Source organism: Carcharodon carcharias, chromosome 15, assembly GCF_017639515.1.
Source record: "Carcharodon carcharias isolate sCarCar2 chromosome 15, sCarCar2.pri, whole genome shotgun sequence".
NCBI classification, from domain to species: domain Eukaryota; kingdom Metazoa; phylum Chordata; class Chondrichthyes; order Lamniformes; family Lamnidae; genus Carcharodon; species Carcharodon carcharias.
In genome coordinates this window covers 49,818,451-49,846,439 of record NC_054481.1, presented here as the reverse complement: position 1 = coordinate 49,846,439, position 27,989 = coordinate 49,818,451, and the positions used below count along the sequence as shown (strand labels likewise).

Below are 27,989 nucleotides of genomic sequence, written 5' to 3'. Positions count from 1 at the left end.
AGGTGACTGCCATATCCTTCCTGTCCAAAGATTTACCTTTTGGACAGTTAAATATTATCCAATACACTAAAAGGAACAGCACCAGTACTAGGTTTGTAATTGGTAGCAGAAACCAGATGTTGGAACTGCAGCATTCAAAGGACAGAAATATGCGTCAACAACATAAAAGTGCAGAAACTGCACTCTCATGCTACACAAACATTGTCCATTTTTTTGTGAACGAGCCTAAATGAAGGACAGATGTCCAAACTGCAAGATCACAACTGAAATCAAAACAGAGCAGAAAGGAAAATGAGGCAAGTCGGGAACTTATAATCAGATTCCAAAATCTTGGTTTTTAAAGATATGTAGATTTAGGAGGAAGACTGAAGAACAACAGAACATACCATGATTGCAGGTATTCAAAAAGACCGTTAAAGATGCTGTCAGAACCACCTTAGCTCTGATAATCCCAAACTCTAAATGCATATGGCCAGTCAGAATTGCAGATATGTTTCAAGTATCTCTTTATTTTGCTTTTTCCTTGCCATTAAAAGAAACAGAATTAAAATAAAACTATTCTCAATTGTTCTTTTCAGGTTTGTTTTGTGGCATGACTACAAAGATCACACCGACATCCTTTCAAGTTTTAATAAAATTTGGAATGACAATTAAACAGAAAGTATCCGCAAGACAAAATATTTATAGTTTAATCCCATACCCTACAGTTGCTGTCAACAACTACTGACCCACAGACTTCAGCACATTATCTGACCTGCTGCTCCCTTCCCAATAAAGCTTTGTTTCCAATGAGGAAGAACTGGTTCAAATTGCTTTCTTGTTTTAGAGTTGGGGTGAAGGCTGGTGAATGACCTCCTACCCTTAATATATGCTGCTGCCTTATCAGCGAGCATAAAATCAAACCAATTTGCATGGGTAAATTTGTGGTTTGTTTATTCTGTCCCCTGTATTTTAAAGGGCTATCTCACATACCAAATGGCGAAGTAGCAGTTTAAGTTACTTCTGATTTTCATTTACCAATACACTTGTGCAAGTGGGAGCGAGCTGCAGTCATTCACTATTCTGCTATTTGTTCTAATCAATATATATCAAATGGGAGATATTTTAATTTAGCCATTCTTGTAGGGGTGTCATGAACAGTATGATTTCCCCTGATATTTAAAGTGCACAAATTTTGGCCCAGATTTCAGTCAGCGGTGAGCGAATGTTTCTCCCCATTCATTACACTTACAGATGCCCACACACTTTGTGAGCTTTGCATGAAAATTTATGGGGAGTCCAATACAGCATGTTGTCCTCTACAGGGAATTTTGGATCTGTGTGAATAGGGAAAACAACAGCTTATCTCTTCAACCAATCAGACTGAAGACTCCTTGCTGGGACAAGCGGAGGCTAAGCCAGGCAGTACAAGTTATAATATTTAATTTACCGCAAACTGATGTGATGGCAAGATGAAGAGAGGGGAAAAAGGTGGAATTCAAAGAAAGATAGAAGAGGAAGAAATGTTTAAAGAGAGTTATTTCCTTTTTTTATATAATCTCCAAAAATGATTTCAATCTGAAGGTATTAGACCCCACATTTTTTAAAGTAAATTTTTAGAGCCAGAGAGGTTGTTTGCTAGTTTAAAAAAAGCTCATCGCTGTTAAAAATTCACTTACACTTGAATGGACAGCCATAACATTTGCTGCTGTGTTTAGTGGGCAAGTACCACAACTTCTTGCCCTTCATTCGTTTGATTGCCAAATCTCGCAGTAAAGTAGCAGTGCAGCAAAGCTTGTGGAACAGCAGGACAAATTGGAAAGCAATTTTCTGATTTCTGTGTTTAACTGCACATGCACAGATATTAGAAGCTGCTGTTATTTTTAAGTCACAAAATCTGGGCTGTTACATTATATACAAGGTTACTTTATGTTTTCTGCTTTCCAGAAACAAAGCTTTATGCTATTGCATGGAAAGAAAATACTTATATTTAAATTACACTGTACTAGGACCTATCTCCCAAAGTGCATATGCGCTTTTCTGTTGATGTGCAGACCAATGAAGGGGTGCTTGAAATTGCAAGAAAAAAAACTCTAAAAAGTGGCTTCCAGAAAAGAAAACATCAGTAGTTTAGCCATTTGATCAGAACTGAATAGCTACAGAGTTCTCATTTAGAGGTTAAAGTGGTAGGTAGCCAGAAAATGAGCCACCCTAGGCATTATTGCATAATGGATGTCACAGAGTTGTTGCAGACAAGTTACAGTGGACGTGTGAGGATGGCACAAGACAGACAAGCATGACATACCATGACAGCAGATCTCCTAGTAGGAGTAACTACAATCAGCAGCAGCCGCCGCCAAAATCACTTTGGAATAAAATGGTACACACTCTTTCATCTCATAGGAGTTTTGTTAATTCAGGACTTGGCAGATTATTCTAAGGTGAGATTAGGTTAAAAAGAAAAGAATTGCAAACGCTGTCAATTTGAAATAAAAACATAAAATCCTGGAAATACAAAGAGCAGTCAGCATTTGAAGAGAGAAGTGATAGCTTATAGCATTTCATGCACAGCCTTCATCAACTTTCAGCACTAACTTTGTGAAATATAAACATTACTGGAAAGCAGAAAAAAAATCACAGTTCTGTTGAAGAAGAAACCTGAAGAGTGAAGCATGAAAAATTTTACTAAATTTTGCTTTTCAAAGGCATGGAAAGCTACATATTTTGTAGGCCATTGGAGTATTATGATCAAGAGTGGGCCAATCAGCACCTTGAGCCTGCTCCACCATTCTGTTAGATCATGGTTGATCTCTAAATCCATTTTCTCACCTTTGCTCCATATCCCTTAATAATCTTACCTAACAAAAATCTATCAATATCAGTCTAGGAAGCTCCAATTAACATGGCATCCACAGCCTTTGAGGGTAAAGATCGTTCCAAAATTCAGCCACATTTGTGTGAAAAGGTGCTTCCTGATTTTACCCCTGAAGGACCTAGCTCCAACTTTAATTTTCAAGTTTTACAAAATATTTACAGCACCAAAACAAGCTTTTCAGACCATCAGGTTGAGTACTTATGCTCAACATGAGCCTCCTCCCGCCAGTCTTCATCTCACTCCATCAACATATCATTCTATTTCATTTTCCCTTATGATCTTAATCTAGATTTGCCTAGAATGCATCTATGCTACAATTACTCCCTGTGGTAGAATGTTCTACTTTCTAGCCACTTTCCACATAAAGAAGTTTCTCCTGAATTCCCTATTCGATTTATTACCATCTCATTTTTATGGCTCCGAGTTTGTATCCTGCCCACAGCTGGAAACATCTTCTCTACAACTACCGCATCAAAATATTTCATAATCTATCAGCTCACCCTTCAGGCTTCTCTTTTCCAGAGAAAGAGCCCCAGCCTGTTCAATCTTTCCCCTTGTTCTCGATTCCTCCACCACAGGAAATAGGATAGACACAGGGAAAATATTAAATCATTTTATTAAGGGCCAAACTATATGGAAGGCAACCACACTAAAGTTGAACAGGCAACACACTCAGTGAAATTCATTTCACTGTATGTGTTGTACTTACCAAGAATAATGTCAGCAGCATGCAAAGACAATTGTGTATCATTTTCGCATGAGACTATACATAGCCTCCCAACTAAACGGGGTACTTAATGGAAGAGCAAGCAAAACCTGGAAAATTACTATCTAGCTGAAATTAAGCAGTGTCTGTCCTTTATATGATAGTGTTTAAAAATAATTAAAATGTACTCAGACGGGTTAACAGTAAAGTCCCTGGGCATACAGCATGGTAATGTGTTATTTGACCATGCAGTGACCTATATCAGAATGACTGATGAATAAAATAATTATGCTTGAACGAACTGCAGCACGTAAGCACAGTGCTGAATTGCTTCCTTAACAGATTTCTATTACCGTTATATAGATGTGATAAATGCTAAAATGTGTGTGTAACTGACGATTTTCATTAATTTCAAGCAATGGCACATGCCAAGTTGCATTCAGAAAGAAAACACAGCACCTTAAAATTACTCTCTTGAGCCAGTAGCAGCGAGTTTCCATTTTTTAAAAAGTTACCAAAAATAGAAACCAAAATTTGTAAAGAGTCTGTTTTCAGGTTGAGTAATAATGAACAAAATCAAGCAGAATGAAACATCATCTTTCAGATTTCTCAGAAGTCACCCAGTGACAAACACAACTTTTCACGTCAAAACAATGCAGAATATTGTGCATGCACTGCACTTCAACACGATGTAATCTGTGTTTTAATCTGATAAGAATTAGTTTCGTCATGGAATAAAGTGCAACATGATGTGGGTTGCATATTTTAACTAAGAAAAACATTCCTCAATTTTGCTCAAGAAAGCAGTTAGAGATCTAGATTTGTAAAGAATACTACCAGTGAGAGTTGGACAGCTAATTCAGTTTTCATGGCTACATTTACCAAAGTATTATATGCAAGTAAAATCTTTAATAACGTTAAACCATAAAAGTCCCTAAAAGCAGAGGATAAACTGAAGAATTTAGATTTTCATAGGCTTGAGTTACCTTTGGGCAAAACTTCTAATGGATGGGGTGCACATGTGAACACTTAACACTCTTGCACTATAATTCTATGTGCATTATATTACATAACTGTAAAACCACCTGTAAATTCCTCTATTCTAACAAAATAACACCTGTATTTTTCAGGTAGCATTTAGATAATAGACTAGTTGAGTCAAATGATCCATTTGTGTATTGTAATTTCTAAACAGTTCTAGGTAAAACGTACAGCATTGTTTCTCTCACCACCAACAGTGCCCCTCACACTGACCCCACACACTTTTGAAATCTTTTCTGGAACTGACTGTAATATAAGAGACTGGCACATATAGATAGTGTTAACGTGGGACTGAGTCCACACAGTGATGCAAGAGAACACATGGCCCACACCTAGGGTGTTGGACAGAGCCATGTGCACAAGAAAGCATAGGGACAACTCCTAGCTTGAACCCTTTACCATAGATATCACATAGTTCTTGTAGTTAGTAAGTACATACAAGTTAACCTACTTAGGCTACAAAGCCTTCATTAAGACGTACCAAACGGTATCCAACACCCTACAACAAGGTATTAACGCGAAAGAATCTCAACTAAAGAATCAGCTTTAAAGGCCAAGATTTGACACTTTCGCCACCCTAAAATAGTGCTGAAGCAGAGAAGTCTGCAGCAATTCAATGCAAGCAGCCGTTGTTTAAAATATTTTCAAGGATGAGTGCGAGTGGCATTGCAGCAGGAGCCTTCCAAAACCCAAGTCTTTGGTCACCCTTTAATCTCTCCTCCTTTGGCTCAATATCTATTTAGTTCCCTCTCCCCTCTGTGAAGCATCTGAGGGCATGTTGCTACAGTAGAAAGTGGTTTATAAATGCAAGCTTTGTGTTTACAGAAATAAAGATCCCAAATTCCCCAGGGATCAGGACAAAACTAATGATGTTATTGAGACAGGTCGTGGGGGGGGATTTACAGTGCCCACTAACACTGTCCAACACTGACAGGTGCCCATCACTATTCCCACCCCCACCTAGTGGATTTTCCAGCTGGGTTGCTACTTGTTCAATTGCCCACCCGCTTTATTTAAACTGCCTGACCCCAGGAAATCTAATGGCGTCATGCCCACAAGTTCCTAACTGAGAAATTGTATTGCATCAGATGATTATTAGGGGGGGGCAAGGTGATTAATAACCCACCATAAAAATGGAAGGTAAATCAGAGAGCATTTAGTTCCAAATCATTGCTGTGCTGCAGCAAATGGTAGGTTCTAAGTTTGAGTTCCAGTAAATCAGTTTTAATTTGTGCAACAAAGGGAGAATAGCAGTTTATCATCAAATAGTAGTATGGGAGTGGAGAAGGATTTGGTGTTGTTCTCCTTAGGGAAGAGAAAGTTGAGAGGAGATTTGAAGAAGAAAAAAAGCTGGGGGGAGACAGTCTCATAGTGGTAATATCACTGGCCTAGTAATCCAGAGCACCAGGCTACTGCTTTTTTAATTTAGAAAGGAAGAATGTGCAGGGTTACGGGGAGAAAGCGGGGAAATGGCACTAGGTGAATTGCTCATTCAGAGAACCGGAGTAGATTCAATGTGCCGAATGGCCTCCTTCTGTGCTACAATAATTCTGTGATTCTTTGATTGTGGATTTGACCCCCACATCTTTGCTGTTTACACATGAAAATAATACACCATCCTAGATCTTAATATTATATAAGTCAGAATACAATATTAAACTATTCAGTATTTCAACATTTTGGCCAAAACAAGAAATGTAGACCCATCTGTCATCTGTGTACATGTATATCACAATACCACAAAATGTCTAGAGCTCCTGAACAGACAACAATGAGCCACTGAAACAAAAACAGAAAATGCTGGGAAAACTCAGCAGGTCTGATAGCATCTGTGGAGAGAGAAAAACAATGAGCCACTACCCAATCTGAGAATGTTATGGATGGGGAGAGATGGTAGGGTAACTTCATCCATTTTTTCCTCACCTCCCAGTTGATTGCAACAAGGTATACTTTTAGAAGGAGTGTTTTAAACACTTTGAGTGCTGTGACTTTAAAGGATAGAAATAAATAGGATTTCTGATAAATTTAAAACAAAAGAAAGAATAAACATTTATTTACATAATGCCCAAAATGTGAATGCAATGAAACACTCATTCCCTCAAACACAAGGACACATACACACAAGAAAAGATTAATTCTAGAGATGACACTTGCACTTGGAAGAACTGAATCACAAGAAACAAATAGGAACATAGGACTTAGGAGCAGGAGTAGGCTATTCGGCCCTTCGAGCCTGCTCCACCATTCAATAAGATCGCGGCTGATATGGTTGTGGTCTCAACTTCACCCTCCTGTCTGCCCCCCATAACTCTGGACTCCCTTGTCTATCAAAAATCTATCTAACTCAGCTCGAATAAATTCAATGGCTAAGCCTCCACTGCCTTCTGGGGAAGAGAATTCCATAGACTAACAACCCTCTGTGAGGAAAATTTTCTCATCTCGGTCTTAAAAAGGTTGTCTCTTATTTTTAAACTGTGTTCCCCCCACAAGAAGAAACATCCTCCCAGTATCTACCCTATAAATTCCCCTCAGGATCTTATATGTTTCAGTTGTGAAGAAGAGTCATATTAGACTCTAAACATTAGCTCTGTTTCTCTCTCCACAGATGCTGCCAGGCCTGCTGGGTCTTTCCAGCATTTTCTGCTTTTACCTTATATTTTTCAGTTAAGATCGCTTCTCATTCTTCTAAACTTCAATGGGTATAGGCCCAACCTGTTCAACCTTTCTTCATAAATTAAGCCCTTCATTCTGTTAATGAGTCATGTGAGCTTTCTCTGAACCGCTTCTAACACAATTATGCCCTATTCTCAAATAGTGACCAAAACTATGCACAGTGCTCCAGATGCGATTTCACCAAGGCCCTATCACTGCCTGAGTTGTCTGTCTGTTTAGGCAGGGTTCCTTTCTTCTTGCTGAGGAGACGATGATCCCCTCTGTCCTGAGCTGTCCCAGACTGACTTGTTCTGGCCTGCTCTTGGAATAGTAAGATTAGTTACCTCAAGCCAGTTTTGATTATGTGACCATGGAATCAACAGTTCCACTGTCCACACAAATGATCTGATAGCATAAGCCATTGGCACATTATGGGGAATGATGGCGGCCGTTCACACCTGCTTGCGATAATATGATTTCTTCACAGCTCTCTTTTTTAGGTTTCGAGTTTGCAGACACTGAGTCTGAGGTGACCACTGCATTTGAGTTTCTGTAAATATCCAGCCAATAGGAGCTGTAAATTCCAGAGGCATAAGTTAAATCCTGTCTGTACATAAATCACAGAAGTCATTTGACCTCTGGACTGCATCTTCGGTCAAGGCAAGTTGTCCATATGCCATGCTGTTTTTTAATAAAGTAAAAACGTCCATCTTCTTCATAAGTTCACGGTCGTATGACATAAGCATGATAGAAGAAAATGTACTGACTGAGGCCTTTCCCAAGCCAAATCTCATAAAGGTTTGGTCCCTTTATCAATCTAATGAAACACTGGTGATTCAAACTGCAAAATTGCCCCAACAAAGAGCGAGAGATTAGACATTTATAGTTAACAGTTTAAAATCTAAAGCTTGATATCTGATCTCTCATTTCACAATCCTGACACTTGAGTTTATGAATTAAGTCACATACTGCAACCCTGTATCTTAGACTCAAAGTCATCAGCTCCCAGAGATGGTACACGGTCATAACTTCTAAACTGCCCACTTTGTATTTTGTTGTAATGAAACAGGATAACGGATATATAATCCAGCCTTTTGTGACTCGTTATATGGTTTGTTTTTACCTCCACCCCCTCCAAGATGTCAAAATAAAAAGGAGGGGGGAGGAATTACTGACATAATATTTAAAGCCAAACAGCTTTAAAGTTTGTTTGAAGTGAAAATTTACATGAGTCTAGTTACAATGGCCCAAATCTTCCAAGGAGTGACAATCCCTGTCAGATTGCCATTCTGCTTTTACTTTGTCCGCCACTTTGGAGCTCCGCATTTCTGGCTGGGACGCCTGATCCTGGCTTCTCCAGAAATCCCAGGTGTACAGACCCTTGAAAAGCGTCATCCTAGTGCTGGAGCATCAGGGGAAGACAAACCACACCTCCTTCTTACGGCACTAGCTGCCATATTCTGTAAGTAAAAAGTTTAAGTGCCCCAAAATTTCTTTGAAAAGCTACGGTGAGAAGGTGGGTACGGGGCCAACAGGGCAGCGGGCAGGCAGGGCGGTGTGTGGGCAGGGTGACAAGTGAGTGAATGGGTAGTTGGGTGAGGTGGGTAGGAAGGCAGGTGGCTAGTTCTCAACCCTTCCACCAATGGGAACAGTTTCTCTTTATCGGTTCTGTCCAGGCCAGTCTTGACTTTATACACTTCAACCAAATCTCCTCTGATTTCCCCTCTCCAAGGAGAACAACCCCAGCTTCTCCTATCCACAGAACTGAAGTCCCTCATCCCTGGAACCATTTCCTTAAGTCTTTTCTGCACCCTCTCTAATGCTGTCATATCCTTTTGAAGTGTGGTTCCTAGAACTGGACATAATACTCCAGCTGAATTAGTCTTTTTATATAAGTTCATCAAAATGTCCTAGCTTTTATACTCTTATGCCTCTATTTATAAAGCCTATGATCCTGTATTTCTTATTAACCACTTTCTCAACATACCTTGCCACTTTCAACGAGTTGTGCACAAATACGTCAGGTTTTTCTGTTCCTGCACCCACTTCAGGTTTGCATCTTTTGTTTTATATTGCCTCTCCTCAGTTTTCCTACTAAAACGTAACAATTTGCACTTGTCTGCATTAAATTTCATCTATCGCTTGCCTGCTGTTCCACCAGCCTATTTTCTCTTTAAATCTATCACTATCTTCCTTGCAGTTCACAATACTTCCAAGTTTTGTCATCTGAAAATGTTGTAATTCTACCCTGTACAACAAAGTACAAGTTGTTAAAACAGATCAAGAAAAGCAGCGGTCCTAGTGCTGACCCTTGGGAAAGCCCACTGTCTATGTCTTCCTTCAGTCAGAAAACAACCGTTCATCACGATTTTTGTTTCCTGTGACTCAGCCAATTTTGTACCTATGCTGCAACAGTCCCTTGTATTCCATGGGCTTCAACTTTGCTGACAATCCTATTAGTTCATACTTTATTAAACATCTTTTGAAAATCTAAGTATAATACATCAATCCTCTCTATTACCTCATCAAGAGCCTGTGCTAAGCATAGTCATGCATAGGCCGAAGAATCGAAGAAACAAATTGGGGGAAAATTTTATAAACAGCTCTAAAACTGCAGCAAGCCTCCATTTTCCACAAACTTTGGTCAGAATCACCAGAGGTAGGCTGAGGAGGCCAAGTCCAAATGTTAATGACTCCCAAGAGGTTTGCCCCCATTGGAAAATCTAGTCTGGAATGGGATATGGGTGCCAAGGCCCGAACAGACTTTAATGCAAAATGAAATTAGACAACCTCTTCCAGGGAGTTTCATACAGCTTCAGGTCAAGTTCTGATGCCAAATTTAGGTTACACTTACACTGCTAGTGTAGCTACAATGTGAATGCACCCTTAAATAACAAAGAAAACCAAGTGTGTCCATTGGCAAAACAAAAACAGAATTACCTGGAAAAACTCAGCAGGTCTGGCAGCATCGGTGGAGAAGAAAAGAGTTGACGTTTCGAGTCCTCATGACCCTTTGACAGAACTTGCGTTCGAGTCCAAGAAAGAGTTGAAATATATTTCAACTCTTTCTTGGACTCGAACGCAAGTTCTGTCGAAGGGTCATGAGGACTCGAAACGTCAACTCTTTTCTTCTCCGCCGATGCTGCCAGACCTGCTGAGTTTTTCCAGGTAATTCTGTTTTTGTTTTGGATTTCCAGCATCCGCAGTTTTTTTGTTTTTATCTCTGTGTCCATTGGCACTTTGGCCATAATCTGATAACATAACCTCATCTCAAAACCATACTTTAAGCAGAGTGGTATTTTATTTTGCGCAAGTTAGAACAAATAATTTTGTTAGTGGTTAATTAAGTACAATATTGCCAAAGTGCCTGTGTATAATGGTAGTTTTACACCTTGACAATCACTCAAATTAAGGCAGTCATTATACCAGAATGACATCTATTGTCACAATCTCATGTTTTACTTCAAGGCCTACAAGGCAAAGCCAACTAGATCAGTACAGCTCAGTAATATTAAGGTTCCATATGAAATTAAATTGAATGTTCTAGTAACAAAACCAAAAACAAGGGTCTTGTAAAACTTTTCTTACTGCACATATGCAGCTTCTTGCCATCTCATACAAAATAAAACACAAAAGTTATTTTCCATGAATGATAAAACTTTTTAAAACTCTCCTGCGGTATTGCTCATGCTTGATCAGAGTACACACCATCTTATAAGATTGGAGCATTCCCCAAGTAACACACTATTATTTAACCAAATAATCATGATAAAATTTCTTTTTCTACTCTTAACTATACAATATTACAGTCACTCCACTCACCAGATTTGGCCAAGGTTCACCAACGAGTGATAAAGGATCCACAAAAGAAGCATGATTATCATGTTGGCGCATCCTGCAAGTAGTACAAACAATGAAAGTCCCATTCCCAACAAGGCAATATTGTCAAGATGTGCATCCATGTCAGACCAATCCAGCAACCACAGAATTGTCGGTGCATAGCTAAAAGCCTCCAAACCAACTCTGCCCCCAGCATAATGTTGAATCTTCTGCAAATAGAGTTTTCCTGGTAGCAGTCCCTTCTCTCCAAGCAACTGTCTGTTTTGGTGGTAGGCAACAGAAAAGGCCACAACTGCAAAGGAGAGAGACAATACTGAATAACATTATGAATGAAACATAACAAAATCAGAAGCTTGGAACAACATCTTTCACTATCAAGACATAATTTAACACTGAACAGTAACAAATGATGTGCATGAATTATTATGAAAGACTGATAATTGTAACAACTGTACCATACCCAGGTCACTGAAAAAAAAATGTCTACAAATAAATTATGTTCCCAAAAATGCTAGCTCTACAGCAACAAATTTAACACGTGAAATTTCTCTTTCACAATCCATTTGGTTTCTAGAAGTGCTTGATATTGAACATTATAATTGAAAAGAACAAGCTAATCCTAGTTAGATCAGACTGTAATATCTTTTGAAATGAGATCCAAATTTAATCAGAAGGCAACATGTACATTCAATTTCCAAATATGTCAGTACTGTATCAGGATCTTGAAACAAGTTAAGACTCTTTGAAATATTGTTGATTGTGTTTACAGTTGGCACAAAACTTGAAAACCTAGTGTGTTTTCTAACTGACATGCATCTTTATGAAATCAAGAAGTCTGTCTCTCTTCAATAATCAGCTTACCTCATGCAAATTCCAAGGGTTGTTGCACCACAAAACAAAGCAGGATTTGAACATTGTTGATGACTAATTTTGCCAATCATACCCTTCCTTTATCTTGGAAATTTATGTACACTGTAATTCAACAAACTTTTGAATGTTCTGAATATAAATTGTTGTATAATCTTGAGGTTTATTCTACATTCCACAGCTCAACAGAGCTGTCTGTAAATCATAAACCCTCACAATTCCTGTTCACTATAAAAATTGTAATTACCATGTGCATTATAATCATAGTCCTATACTAAAAATCCAAAAACTCTGAAAAATATGCCATTTTAAATTGAAATGTATGATATCAAACATCTTTCAATGGAATACAATCAAACAACCATTTAGCCACAATGCAACAGCATTCTAGAAAAAATTTAAAGTCTCAGGGGAGCCTCATTCATAAATAGTATATATAAGATTAATTTAGAATATTACTTCATGATACATCAAGTCTGTGGTAAAAAATGAGATGCATCTAAGTTTTCACAAGATAAATTCTATACTGACTTCACAAAAATATCATTAGTGACAGAGCAATAACAATTTTGAAGAATCCAACAGTTAAGTGAGTGGAATCAGAAGCATCAAAGAGCTTTGAAAAGCAGTTGAATGTTAGGCTGGGTTAGTTGAAGTGCTCACTGGATGAAACAACCTTTTCTCATCTTTGGCTTTTTCGCACAAGGACAAGATTCACAGTTTTGTTGAGAGGATTACTTCAATAGCAGACACAAGTCCTTGATACCACATCATAAAAAGATAAATAAAAAAGCATAAAAGCAAAATACTGCGGATGCTGGAAATCTGAAATAAAAACAGAAAATGCTGGAAAAACTCTGCAAGTCTGACAGCATCCGTGGAGAGGGAAATAGAGTTAACGTTTCAAGTCCATATGACTCTTCTTCAGAGCCTGGAAGGGCATAAAGTAAACATTGACCTGTATAGGAATTTAGGGGTTAAAACCGATTTCAAATTTTTGCTAGTCTTTTGACTATTCAGCTATATTACAATCTAGAAATATTGACCAAATATGGTTGTATATACACAGTCAATGCTGTGGCTTCAGTTACACTGAAGGGTCTGCTATTACTGCATTAGTTAATTTCCGTTCACTTACTTATCAACAAAAATCTATTTTACATTGTAACATCAAATAATTTTGGCCAGCAGGCTGACACTGTCCATTCTACTTCTGCAATAAATGGAGACAAATAAGGTCAGACACATTTCACATGCCACAGAAAAAATACGATTGACTGCACATGGTTAACATTTGGTGCAAAAACATAAACAGCACACCAAAATTGCCACTGCCTTACCTTGAAATAAATAGAAAACAATGTGGTCGTGCCATCACTCTTCCTTGAGTATTCTATGGTACCTCAACATGAAGAACCATTAGCAAGCTATGTTTGTTACAGGAGTATTGTTTAAGTGGTTATTCTTTTGATCAACAATTTGTTTTTAACGTAAAATAACACTTCAAAAGCCTTTACAAAATCATAAGGAAAAGCATACACAGAAATACAGGTTCTCAACGTTCATGGTAATGAAGAATGATGGTCATCCAGGTACTGAGAAACAAAAGCCAAGCCTAGGCAATCAATGATCCAATTTTCAGAGTGCATGTGTACATGCACTAATGTTGATAAACTGTGCTTTTCAAAAGCAAAGGACCTATGAACCTCTTGTAGTTTCCCGTGGGAAAGAAAACTCAACTGTATCTTGGATCCATCACTATTGTGCAACAGAATCATCGGTCATTTATGAAAAATCAAAATTATTAAGTAATTTAATGTTCAGTAAGTGAACATAAAAGTTATTCCAATATTTTCTGGTCAACTTGGTCAACCTGTTCAACTTAGACATTCAGATAGTTACACTTTGAAACAATGGCTTTCAATTATGTTCTCTACTCCCAAATTATCTATGATGGTTGCAGTTTTCAAAATTGACAGAGATAGTCCACAATTTCCAAAACATTTAAAAATCACATTGACAGAAATTACAAATTTACAGAACTTTTTTTTGTTTGTTCATGGGATGTGGCATCGCTGGCTAGGCCAGCATTTATTCCTCATCCCTAATTGCATTTAAGAGTAAACCTACATTATTGTGGATCCAGAGTCACATGTAGGCCAGACCAGGCAAGAAGTGGGTTTTTACTACAATCAACGATGGTTTCATGGTCATTGTTAGACTTATAATTCCAGATTTTTATTGAATTCAAATTCCACCATCTGCCATGGTGGGATTCAAACCCAGGTCCCCAGAGCATTACCCTGGGTCTCTAGATTACCAGTCCAGTGACAAGACCACTATGCCATCATCCCCAAATGAGAAGAGTAATACATCTTAGAGATATGGTCAACTGTCCAAATAACTCAATAAGTAAAGGCATTGTTCTAAATTGAATTGCGCAATCTAGATTAGGAAGGTCCACCTTTTCAATTATGCTGTGTTAACTGCGATCAACCTGAACAAACTGTATGGCATTTTGCCAAAGACACAACTGGGCTACAGAAAGGAAATGCAATTATTTGCACTCCAGATACAGCAACTTACACTGAAAATTATACACACATGGCAGTCAAAAGAAACCCAGACATCAACGTTGGAATTGGTAAAGTGAATGCTGACACTCGCTCATTAGGTTTGCATGGAATAGAGAATGATGTACACCAGTGGAAACTTATTCAGTTTGGTAATCACCTTTAGTTTTTTTCCCACTGGGTTCTGCTTGGACTCTAAACCTACGTAAATAAATGCACTAAGGGGGAGGCGATGACGTCGTGGTATTGTCACTGGACTAGTAATCCAGGGACCCAGGTAATGCTCTGGGGACCCGGGCTCGAATGGAGGAATTTGAATTCAGTAAAATTCTGGAATTAAAAGTCTAATGATGACAATGTCCACTGTCAATTGTTGTAAAAACCCATCTGGTTCACTAATGTCCGTTAGAGAAGGAAATCTGCTGTCCTTACCTGGTCTGGCCTACATGTGACTCCAGCTCACAGCAATGCCCTCTGAACAAGGGCAATTAAGGATGGGCAATACATGCTGGCCTAGCCAGTGACACCCACATCCCATGAATAAATAAAAAATTTAACTCAGCATTGCCCCCAGATGACCTGCCTGAGGTTACCTGCTCAGGGAACTCATTGTCCAGGGAATCACACTCATGAGTCCACAGAAGGTTTAGTCATCATTTCCCCATAATGCTTATGATGCACAATAAGAATGCAATAAATTTAGTTCTGAAGGAAATCACTGACATATCCAACAGCGCTTCCATTCAGATTGCTGGGCTTAAATGCTTAAATTACAGGCAAATTACTGTGATATTAAATTTGTTATTGAAATCATCAGGTTTAATAGATATGTATATGTGTGTGTGTGTGTATGCATGCATACACATACTGTGTGTATGTATATATATATATATATATACACACACACACATACACACACACACACATATATATATTTAAGATAATAAGAATTGCCCCCTTAACTCCACTTGCCTGCCTGTGCCCCAGAACCCTTGACTCTCTTGTCAATCAAAAATCTGTCCAACTTATTCTTGAGTATATTCAATGACCCAGCCTCCACAACTCTCCAGGGTAGAGAATTCCAAAGTCTAACAATCCTCCGATAAAAGAAATTCAACACAGAGATGAGGGTGAAGAAATTCATCCTCATCTCTGTCTTGAATGGGAGACCCCATATTTTTAACTATGTCCCCTAGTTCTAGATTCCCCCACAAGGAGAAACATCCTCTCAGCATCTACCCTGTCAAGTCCCCTCAGGATCTTACATGTTTCAATAAGAACACTTCCCATTCTTCTAAACTCCAATGGATACAGGCCCAACATGTCCAACCTTTGCTCATAAGACAACCTCTTCATACCAGGAATCGCTGCTTCTAATACAATTATGTCCTTTCTTAAATAAGGAGGCCAAAACTATACATAGTACTCTAGATGTGGTCTCACCAATGCCCTGTACAACTGGGTGCAGTTCTTTCCTTCTTTCTGTCTCCCTCCTTTATTCAACAGTTTTGTTACATGTGTGTTTTTCCAATCCACTAGGACCTTTCCAGAACCTAGGGAGTTTTGGAAGATTACAACCATTACATCCACTATGTCTACAGCCACTCCTTTTAAGACCATAGGACGCTGGCCATCAGGTCCAGAAGACTTGTCAGCTTTTAATCCCATTAGTTTTCCCTATTTCTTTTCCCTAGTGATCATGGTTCTTTTAACCCTTACTCCCTTTTGCCCCCTAATTTTCTACAATTCATAAGGTGCTTTTTGTGTCTTCTACTGTGAAGGCAGGTACAAAATACTTGTTCATAGTCTCTGCCATTTCCTTGCTTCCCATTATTAATTCCCCAGTCTCATTCTAAGGGACCAACACACACTTTTCCTTTATATGTACTTGCAGAAAATTCTACTGTCCGTTTCTTGCTAGTTCTCTTTCATACTCCAATTTCTCCCTCTATGATTTTAGTCATCCTTTCTGGTTTCTGAAATTTACCCAAACCTCTGGGCTACCATTAATCGTTGCAGCATTGTACATCTCTTCTTTCAATTTGATACCATCCATAAATTCCTTAGTTACTGAAGTTGCCTCCTTCTTTCTCAGTGGAATATATCTTTGTTGAGAGTTATGAAATATCTCCTTAAACATCTGCGACTGTTTTGCTACCGTCTTATCTTTTAACCTACTTTCCCAGTCCACATTAGCCAACTCTGTTTTCATGCCCTTGTAATTTCCTTTATTTAAGTTTAAGGCACAATTACTTCTCGGAGGATCCTTTACTATGAAATGAAATCATTAATTAATTCTACCTCATTACACATTCTCCCTCTCTTCAGGTATCATGCCCTAAGAGGGTGTTGGCAACCACTGCCTCCATGTTAACCATTACACATTACTAGGTCTAAAACAGCCTGTTCCCTGGTTGGCTCCGGCAAGTTGGGGGGTGAGGGGGGTGCTGGTGGTGCTATAAACTACTCCTAGCAGTGAATTCCTTCCTTTGCTGTTTCTTATCTCAACTCAAACTGATTCTGTATCTTGATCTTCAGAACCAAGATAATTTCTCACTACTGTACTGATCTCATCCTTTATTAACAGGGCTACCCCACTTCCTTTTCCTTTATTCATGTCTTTCCAAAATGTCAAATACCCTTAAATGTTCGAGTGACTGTGGTCACTTTGTATCCATGTCTCTGCAATGGCTTTCATATCATACTCATTTATTTCTACTTATGCTGTCAATTCATTTATCTTGTTACAAATGTTGCATGCATTCAGATAAAGAGCCTTTAATTCTGTCTTTTTACCATTTTTCCTGGCTCTGATCTTATTTGTTGGCGCACGCTTATAGCTGTACTTTCTGTCCCTTCTTGCCACACTACAGTTATATCACACATATCACTAACATGCACTATTGCCTTATCATTTCTCTTTAACTTGCTAAATCTTCCCTTATGTGAACTCAGCTAACACCCCCACTGCGACTATTTAAGTCTCTCTCTACAGCCCTGGTTATACGATTTGCCAGGACACTGGTCCAAGCACAGTTCAGGTGAGCTCCTCTTTCCCCAGTATTAGAACCACACCAATCTTTGAGACACACATTGAACTCTTTGATCTGTTTTACCCTATGTCAATTTGTTCATGGCTCAGGTAGTAATCCAGAGGTTATTACCTTTGTGGTTCTGTTTTTTTAAAATTTAGTCCCTAGCTGCTCATACTCCATTCAGCAGAGCCTCTTTCTTAATTCTACCTATGTCGTTGATATCCACATGGGCCATGATAACTGGATTCTTCCCCTCCCACTCCTAGCTCTTCTCCAGCCTCGAGGAAAGGCAACTCAGCCTTTGGAACTCATGCTCTCAGCTACAGAGACCAGTCTCCCTATCCCCTAACTATACTGCCCCTTACTACAGCTACATTCCCTTTTACTCCCCCCATTTGAATGGCTCCCTGCACCATGGTGCTGTGGTCAGTTTACTCATCTTCCCTGCAGTCCCTGATCTCATCCACACAAGCTGCAAGAGTATCAAACCTGTTGACAACTGCAAGGGCTGAGACTCCTCCATTGCTAATTTCTGGATTTCCATACCTGCCTCTCTTACAACCATACCTTGCTGTCCTTGACTAAAGACCAAACCAAAGTACCTTGCCTAACGGGTGTAACTACTTCCTGGAACAAAGTATCCAGGTAACTTTCCCCCTCCCTGATGCATCGCAGTGTCCAAAGCTCAGACTCCAGCTCAACAACTCTCAGTTGAAGTTCCTAGAGCTGCAGACACATAATGCAGCTGTGGTTGCCGTGGAGCACATGATGTTTACCTACATGCTACAGCTGCAACACATTACTTGCCCTGCCATCTTTATTGTGTATTATTTAACTAATTAGATTTCAAATTTAGAAATAGCACTCAAGGATTATCCATAGTTATATTCTGGAGTTTAACCAGTTACGCAATAAACGGAACATAATGCTTACATCTCTGCAGTACCAGTTTAAATGACTGCCACAGTTTAGAGAATAAAAACTTAACTCACCAATCACATAGCTGCTCATCTAATTAATGCCTTCAAGCTTAAGCTCAGGTCTCGCTGTCTCCAGTTTCCTCTCTTGGATCACTTCTATTTGTAAAAAGCCAGAAAGGTACCTCTTCCCTCACTGCACTGAATTTGCTCACTTACAACAATTCCAGAGTTAAGCGTTCAGACAAAGCTGCACACTTGTGCCAATATATATACACATACACAGACATACACATTATTTTGCAAGAGGAACTCAGTAGCCTCAGATCTAACATTCTATCATGAACCTATAATCTAATTAAGTATTTTCAAGGCATACATTTTGTTAAATGGATTGAAGGATAAACCGATTGGCAGTGGTGTCAATAGCGAAGTTGAAATCCTTTATAATTAGTGCTCTAGGATTAACAGCAGCATGCAGCAACTATAACAAAAATTAAAGGCAGTGAACTGTGCAAAGTAGGTACAGGCAGGTTCCAATTCCTCATATAGTCAGTTCTCATTTTCAGCATGATAGCAAAGGACAAGTGGGTGGAATATAGATATGTACCACTGCAGAGGAAGAGGAGGGAAAGATACGGATTAAAGGGATATTCGCCTTGGGCTGTTTTAGCTCATTTCCTTGCAACTTCAGTCAGTTTCTAAGTTAGAAGGTTGTGGGTTAATGTCATACTTCAGCGCAATAATGAGGGAGCACTATATAATGTGAGGTGCTGTCTTTCCGATAAGACAATAAATCGCGGTCCCATTTGTTTAATCAGGGGCATAAAGGATTTCATGGCACTATGCAAAGAACAGGGAAGTTCCCTTGCATCTTGGCTGACAATTACCCCTTAATTACCTCACAAAAAAAGGCTTACTGGTCATGTATCTAATTGTTTTTTGTTGGACCTTCCTGTTTGAAGGTTGCCTATTACATTTATCTATGAAATAAAAGTCACTACATTTCAACAGCAATTAATTGCCTGTGAAACATTTTGCAATGACCTGAGAATTCCAAATATAGTACATAAACAAGCCGTGAGGCAGCAAAAAGCTACAAATACATTGCCTTTCTGCTCTCTCACCTGAGGTATAATACTTGCCAAGAACAGACAGGTTAGTAAAGGGAAACGGGAGAAACAGAAAATAACTTAAAGAACATAGTCACAGCTACACAGTCCTGGTTTATTGTGCTGCTGTACACAAGTCATTTTAAACCCTTTCAATAGTCTCTCTGGTTCTTGCTTCAACATTAAGTTTAAGCAGTAATTCGTTGCTGAGTCTTTCAACTTCATTCTCTTCTTCTAATTCTTATAAAAACATATTTTTGAATACCAATCCAGGTTTATAAACGTACATCCCATTTAATTTTAGACTTGACTAAAATGCCAGACATGCAATGAATTTACAACAGATAATCACTGAGCATCAAAAAATACCCAACATGGGCTCAATCAGCCAATCCACAACTCCGTCAATAGTTCCTCTGAAAGTTATGTTCAAATTGTGGAATTGACTCAGAAAATAAAGACATTTGACAATTTGAAAAGGATTTCCACTCAACTGTATGACAGCTACTTAATAGGTGAAATATTTAATGGCCAGGCTACTTCTGAAGAAGTTGCCTGACTTCAAACAGTCGTTGGTCCATGCAGCACAGGGCACAACCACAGGTCACATTGTTAACTGGGTGGATTGTGAACAGAATGGGAAGATTAGAATTTGGTGAGAGGAGTAATGCGGTGCAGAAAGGGGAGGTTGACTTTAGCACTTGTGGTTTGTGTAAGCTCGAGTCAGCGTTCAGCACAAGTTAGTATGTGAAAAACAAAACCAAATAACCCTCAAAATAGACTGAAAAGTAATCACGTATATACGACCGAACATGAAAAACTAAGGAACCTAAACTGGGTTTTAAAAAGTGAGATTTTCCAGCAACATCCAATCAGTTAGGATAAGGTCCAATGACATCACAAGATCACAGTTTGATGAGTTTATTACGCACACATTATACATTGTTTCTTTGTTCTCTCAGGTGTGCAAATAGTAAGAATGTTTTTTTTATTATTTATTCTTTCACAGTTTGGGGGGGTGGGGGGGGTTGCTGGACATCATTGGCTAGGCCAGCATTTATTGCCCATCCATAATTGCCCTTGAGGTGGTGGTGGTGGGCAGCCTTCTTGAGCCGCTTCAGTCCATGTGGTGTAGGTATACCTACAGTGCTGTTGGGAAGCAAGTTCTAGAATTATGACCCAGTGTAATGGTGATATAGTTCCAAGTCAGGATGATGTGTGGCTTGGAGGGAACTTACATCTGCTGCCCTTGTCCTTTTAGGTGGTTAGAGGTCACGGGTTTGGAAGGTGCAGCCGAAGAAGTTGCCCCAGTGCATCTTGTAAATGGTCCACACTGCTGTCACAGTGTGTCGGTGGTGGAGGAAGTGAATGCAAAAGATGATAGTTGGGGTGCCAATCAAGCAGACTGCTTTGTCATGGATGGTATCAAACTTCTTGAATGTTGTGGGAGCTGCACACATCCAGGCAACTGGAGAGTATTCCAACACACTCCTGACTTGTGCTTTGTAGATGGTGGATAAGCTTTGGGGAGTCAGGAGTGAATTACTTGCCACAGAATTCACAGTCTCTGATCTGCTCTTGTAGCTGCAGTAATTATATGACCAGCTCAGTTTCTGGTCAATGGTAACCCCCGACGATATTGAAAGCAGGAGATTCAGTGATGGTAATGCCATTGAATGTCAAGAGGAGATGGTTAGATTCTTTCATGTGGGAGATGGTCATTGCCTGGCACTTGTGTGGCATGAATGTTACTTGCCACTTATCAGTCCAAGCCTGAACATTGCTGCACATGGACATAGATTGCTTCAGTATCTGAGGAGTCGAGCGTGTTGCTGAACATTGTTCAATCATCAACAAACATCCCCACTTCTCAGTTTTATTTTTAAACACAGTTTACCTAATCCTAATTCAGGCTTTCAATAAATAAATTAGGAGCTCTAGAGATGACAGGCCAATTATCAGGGCTGCAGTATGTGAGAGCTTTTGAACAACGAGACTATCTATATGTAGAAAATGACTCTGGCTCTGACAGAAGGGCAGGAATTTCTGTAAACAAGAAACAGACAACCGCCAGAGGAAAGCACGAGTTCAGGAAGGAGGAAATATGATTGTTAAAGGACCAGGTATCTGGGGCTTAAGGTTGAGAAGATGGTCCAAGAAATGCTACATCTGTCTAGCAGGTATAATGTTCTTGCTACCTGTGAGGACAAAGAGAACAAATGTGGTGAAGACAGACCAAGGTACCATGGCTTAGAAGACTGCCATGGGAAGAATAAAAATGTGGGCATGATGGAGTTTCTATAATTAGAGGGACATTTAGCATTGTCTACAATTATGAACACGAATCACAATTTATATTGCCTCCCCAGTGTCAAAGTAAGAGATATCTAGATGTGGCAGGTGCAGAATTTGAAAAGGGAGGGGGAAAATTCAGTTATCATGGTCCATGTTGGGACAAACAACATAGGTAGAAAAAGGGAGAACGTTGTGCCAAGGGAATAACAGGAGTTAGGAGACAAATTAAAAAGTAGGACCTCGAGGGTAAAAATATCTGAACTATTGCCCGAGCCATGTGTAAAAAGGCAAAAACCAACAGATCAGGAGAATTAACATGTGGCTAAACGGTTGAAGTGGGAAAGTGGTGTTCTTTTAAATTGGACACTAGCATCCATATTTAACTGTATATTAAGTAGTTAATTATACACAGGTGGTGAACATTAACTGATGATTCACTTGAGCCTCTATAAATAAACACAGACTGAAGTTGTGATGGTTAGGGTTAAGTGATGTACGTTTGTAATGTGTAACTGTAAATAAATATAAAAATGTGTAAAAGTTGGCTCCAGTTCTATCCTTCTGGAGTACTGGGACATGAAGGAGTTTCAATGATGGGGCGAGTGTCCTGGAGGATAGAGTAAATAGGGAGATTGCAGAGGCTTTAAACTAGTAAGACAGAGTTTGGGGGGGGCCATCTGCAAATGTAAGTCTAAATGTACGCAAATCAGGAAAGGAAAGCATAGTTCAGACTAAACTAAGGGAGAACAAAAATGGCCAGGGAATAAATAGAGTTATAGAACAGGATAGTTAAAAATAAAGTGAGGGACTTCTATGAAAAAACGGACTAAACCGTCTGTACAGCAATGCACAGTGCCTGTACTGAAACTGGAGGCAATGCGGAGTTTACGGTCAGCAGTGAAGTAAGGATGCTTGCCAATGACCTTGAAATTAAGTCTCACAGGGAGATTTAGTGACCTCTCTGGCAAGAATTTAACCTCTATCACCATGCAGGAGTACTGCAACTAATTGCGGCATTGTTTAATGGGAATTTTCCAGTATGGAGTTGGAGTGATGTCATCAAGCTATCCAAGCAGCCAATTATACACTCAGTCACACAGCGAGTAGCTAGGGTTTGGAATGCACTGCCTGGGAGTGTAGTGGAGGCAGGTTCGACTGAGGCATTGGATGATTATTTTAATGGAACCAATGTAATGGAAAAGGCAGGAGATTGGTACTAAGTCAAAATGCTCAAAGAGCCGGTGCAGACACAATGGGCCGAATGACCTGCTTCTTCACCGTAACAATTCTGTGATTCTATGTGATTCTAGTCATGGAGTCATTACAGCACAGAAGGCCATTCAGTCCATCAAGATCAGATCTCTGTAGGGCAATCCAATTAGTCCCTTCTTTTGCTCTATTGCCATTGTTCTGCAAGTTTATTTCCCTCAAGTTCCCCTTCAATTTCCTTTTGAAATCATTTGTCTCCACTTCCACCACTCTTGTGGCAGCAAGTTCCAGGTCATTCCCACTTGCTTTGTAAAACAGAACTTCTGCACACTCACCCCCACATTTCGTGCCCTAAACTTACATATGTGTCCACTAGTTCATATACTATCAGCTAATGGGAACAGCTTTGCTTTGTCTGCCTATCTAAACTCATCATAATCTTGTACACCTGTATCAAATCACCCTCAATCTCCATTGCTACAAGGAGAACCACCCCAGCTGCTCCAATCTAAGCTCAGAGCGAAAATCCCTCATTCCTGGAACCATTCCGGCAATCTCATCTACAACCTCTAAACGACTAGCCTATCCTTTTTAAAGTGTGGTGACCAGAAGTGGGCACAATACTCTAGCTGTGGCCTAACCAGAGCTTTATAAAAATTCAGCATAATTTCCCTGTCTTTGTGTTCAATGTCTTTAATTATGAAGCCTGAAATGCCATGTTCTCAATATGCCTAGCCACCTTCAAAGATCAATGCCACGAACACCCAGGTCCCTCTGCTCTTCATACCCTTGAGAACTGTGCCATTAAGTCTATATTGCCTCTCCCTGTCCCTTCTGCCAAAATGCATTACCTCACACTTCTCTGTATTAAATTCCATCCGCCACTCATTTGCCCACTCTGCAAACTGATCTACGACCTGCTGTGGTCAACTGGTATCATCCTCACTGAATGCCACATCTCCAAGTTTGGTATCATCAGCAAATTGTGAAATATTACTCTGCATTCCAATATCCAAATCATTTATATATATTTAAAAAGCAATGTTCCTAGCACTGAAACTTGGGGAACACCAATGCTTACCATCCAGCAATCTGAAAAAAAACATTTACCATGACTCGCTGTTTTCAGTCCTTAAGCCAAATTTTTTATCCGAATTGACACTGCCTCTCCTATTCCATGTGCCTCAATTTTGTCAAACTTTGTTAAGCATTCCTCTTAAAAAAAAAATCCATATAGACAACTATTGCTTTCCCTTTGTCAGCCTTCTCTATTGATCAATTAAATTAATCAAGCATGATCTGCCTTTTATAAAATCCATGCTGGCTCTCCTTATTTAACTCAAACCTCTCCAAGTGCCTACTGATTTTTTCCCTGATTATTGTTTCTAAAATCTTACCATTTGATATTAAATTGGCCATCCTGCAGTTACTCATAAACCCTTGCATCCTTTTTTGAATAAGGGTGTCATATTTGTCACTTTCTGATACTCTGGCACCTCCCACATATCTAGGGAAGATTGGAGGATTATAGTGAGCCCTTCACTACTCCCGCTTTCTTTAGCAACCTAGGATACAAGCCAAGGTGACTTATTCGCTAAGCACAACCAGCCTTTCCAGCGTATTCTTCCTATCAATTTTTACCCCATTCTATCATCTCCACTTGTACCAATATTTTGTCAGCATCCTATTCCTTCGTAAACACCAATACAAATTACACCAAGTATTCTAGCCTCTTCCTTCGTAAACACCAATACAAATTACACCAAGTATTCTAGCCTTACCCCAAGCATATGTCACCTTCCTTGCCCCATGTAGAACCCACCTTGTCTCTTACAATCCAATAATTAATCACATTAAAGGATTTCACGGATATCCAAACAGGAAGCAGAAAGTATAAAAATAAAAATCACTTTTTTTTTTTGCATATAACAAATTAAAGACTGGGGCATACACAGATTGAAGGTAGAAGCTAAAACAATCTGAAAAAAAATTACTTTTTTAAGATTTAGTTCAAAAATCTGCTAATTAATCATTTAACAGCACTCCACGAATACAAAATTATTTTTCAGGGCAACTTCTGTTGCTCCAAATTTTAATAATCATATTGCTGTTAAAAACCCAGTTACAACTAATTGAAAAAATTGTATGTTTTTTAATGGGATTTTTAACAGCAAAGTGAGAGCAGAAAATTAACGTTCGCATTGATTTAATGATCGCTGGTTCCGGGGTGGGGTGGGAGGATGTTGGGCGGTCACACCTATTGGAGCCCGAGTGACAGCAAATTCATGATTTTGGAGCTAATCTGCATATAGTCAACACCCTGAAACCCTTTCGAGTACAAACCCGTTTCCATCTGTTCCTATTCAGATGAAGTTACATTGTTTCATAGTTTGCCATTGTGAGATTTGAACTCTTGATCTTGGGGTTACAAACCCAGTACCATAACCATTTGGCTATTTAGGCCAAGCCCCATCAACACCCTGAAGTTGCAGTCAGTTTCAGAGGGTAATGACAGTGACAATATGCAGTTACCATGCCCTCCCCCTCCCCTATAAAATCCTGGCAAATGTCTTCTGTTAATGCTATGTTAATTGTATTATTAATCTTAAGGACATACAGGTGGAGGACATTGATTGATTGAGTACCTTAAACACATACGATAGCTAGTCGGATTGATAAAGAGAGTATCCCCTTTAAGGGGCTGTTAATTTGTTTAATTAGTTTTATAGGTGTAGTCAAAAGAGTATAAAGTACCTCCGGAACCTATAGCGCCACTAGAGCTGCAGTGCATCATCAGCCTTGGGAACATTATTTTAATAAGTTTTCTTTAGAGTTCTGTCTATTTTGTTAGTTAGTTTGTTCATTTAATTATTCTACTCAAAAGAGTTTAAAGAGACACTGATATTACAGCACCACTTTAAGGGGATGTTATTTAGTTAATCAGGTCTCAAAAGAATATAAAGCCAGTGCCCTTTCACATAAATGATAACTGTTTAATCATTACTGGGTTTCAAAAAGTAGTAGGGCACTGGTGGTTAGTTAAGGAGGAGGCAAAGGTTTGTAACGTTGCCTTGTAAATAAATCTAGTATTAAGTAAAAGTTTGTAATGTTGCATTGTAAATAAATCTAGTATTAAGTAAAAGATTGGTGTCTGGTTTCCTACTTCACCATCTGGTTGTCAGAATTTTAGCAGCTCAGTCATAAAGGATGCAATGTTGACTTCAATGGTACAAGCAATGTAAAACCAGAAGCAATTCAAACAGAGAATGGTAGAATTGGAAAATAGAGCGGTGGCTAATTATGACACATTTGATGCCTTTACATGAAAAGGATGATTAAAGATGAGAGGGATCATGGATAGTTCTCTTGGTGTATTTCCACTAAATTAGGAATCAGTTGTAGATCTTATCCAATACAGATTCCTTAATTACAAAGCTCCCAATAACATTAATAAATTAAGTTGCATACTTGGTTTTCAGTAACCATCTTGCAATATTAGTTATAATGGATATGAGTTAGTTCAACACCTGTAAGTATCATACCGATCCCTAACACATCCTATTGTTACACGTCAAAAAACGTTGGAGGACTACAAGGAGGAAGTTTGCAATGAAGATCAAATACATTAATACATAGTGCAGCATGAATCAGACTTGCTATAATATAGTATAATATAAAATATAGTTTTGAAGGAAAAAAGGACATGCTTTAGTGTAAAATGTAAATCATCACTTCAAACACAATAACCTATTCTTACCTATAGGAAAATAGTTTGGTCTTCCAATAAATTCTCATCAATTTTCTTCTTAAACCAATGATAAAAACCATCCTCTTATCCACAATTAGGCTGTCCGGTTTACAGGTATTGTCCAAAACCTGCCAGTCTTCCCAACACAAGCCGTCAGTTCAACTATTCTTTCCTGTCGTTCCACCTTTCCACTAGCCTGCTATCTTTTTATACAGAACATTTATATATAGGTTCCTTTTGTTAGGTCAGAATCACCAAGAAGGGTGTCACAAAATAGGTTTTTATCTGCAGTATCCTATCCAACACTAAGGGGTGGCTGTCATTAACAGAGTCCTTTAACTTGAATGAAAGTGCTAAGTAAACAGCTCCCATGCTGTACTGGATGAAAGGTCGCTGTTAACTGACAAAACCTTTCATATAAAAGTACAATAGTAAAACTAGCTCATTCATACTGCATACAGTATGTGTACTGCCATTGTTCTAACATCTGATATAAGCTAAGTATGAAGAGCGGGTTGTGTGTTTGATAGCCCAACATTTAACCTATGTGATGCCTAGAACAGGTGCATTATCACAGAAGGCTACAGTTTAAAATCAAATAGCACAAAATGCTCCAACTACAATGTGCAGAAGAATGGAAAAGAGAGATTGCACTCTTAGGCAGAAAATTCACTTCAACATATATCGGTCACAGTAGCTAATAAGTCTAAGTTTGCTTTTAGTAATACATTTGTAATGCTGATTAATGACTTCCTTACTGTAGGAAATACGGAAGTACTTAGTTCTGAAAATAATCTACCTTCAGTCTCCTTATTACATAAAGCTAATGTACAGCTTAAAAACAGTTTCTGAAGTGGTGGACAAATTTTGAAAAGCTACATTTGAATGACAATGTTAGCTGTGTATACCTATTTGTTTTGCAAAGCAACAATTTACTTTGTATAGTGCTTCGAATGTAGTAAAGATACTAAGGCACTTCACAGGAACTATATCAAATTTGAGATCGAACACCACATTTAGGACAATGACCAAAAAGTTTGGTCAAGGAGGCAGGTTTTAATGAATGTCTTAAAGGACTGGAGAGGTTTAGGGAGGGACTTCCAGAGCTTAGGGCCTTAGCAAATGAAGGCAAGAACATGA

General features: G+C 38.9%; 1 protein-coding gene across 3 annotated transcripts in view; it reads right to left on the bottom strand.

The window, feature by feature from the left end:
- The window catches only part of lmf1 (lipase maturation factor 1), a 662,806-nt gene that overhangs the window by 588,225 nt on the left and 46,592 nt on the right, over nt 1–27,989 (bottom strand). The window contains exons 1-2 of one of the 3 annotated variants that reach the window (XM_041206709.1): nt 13,099–13,154; nt 11,076–11,385 (exon numbers count right to left, since the gene is read on the bottom strand). The exons of 1 other annotated variant lie outside the window; for it this stretch is intronic. In XM_041206709.1, the coding sequence (XP_041062643.1) occupies nt 11,076–11,215 (140 nt within the window). In that variant the 5' untranslated portion in view covers nt 11,216–11,385; nt 13,099–13,154. Of the gene's footprint in view, nt 1–11,075; nt 11,386–13,098; nt 13,155–27,989 lie in introns of those variants that run through there. One more of the 3 variants, XM_041206706.1, reaches the window with a different exon arrangement.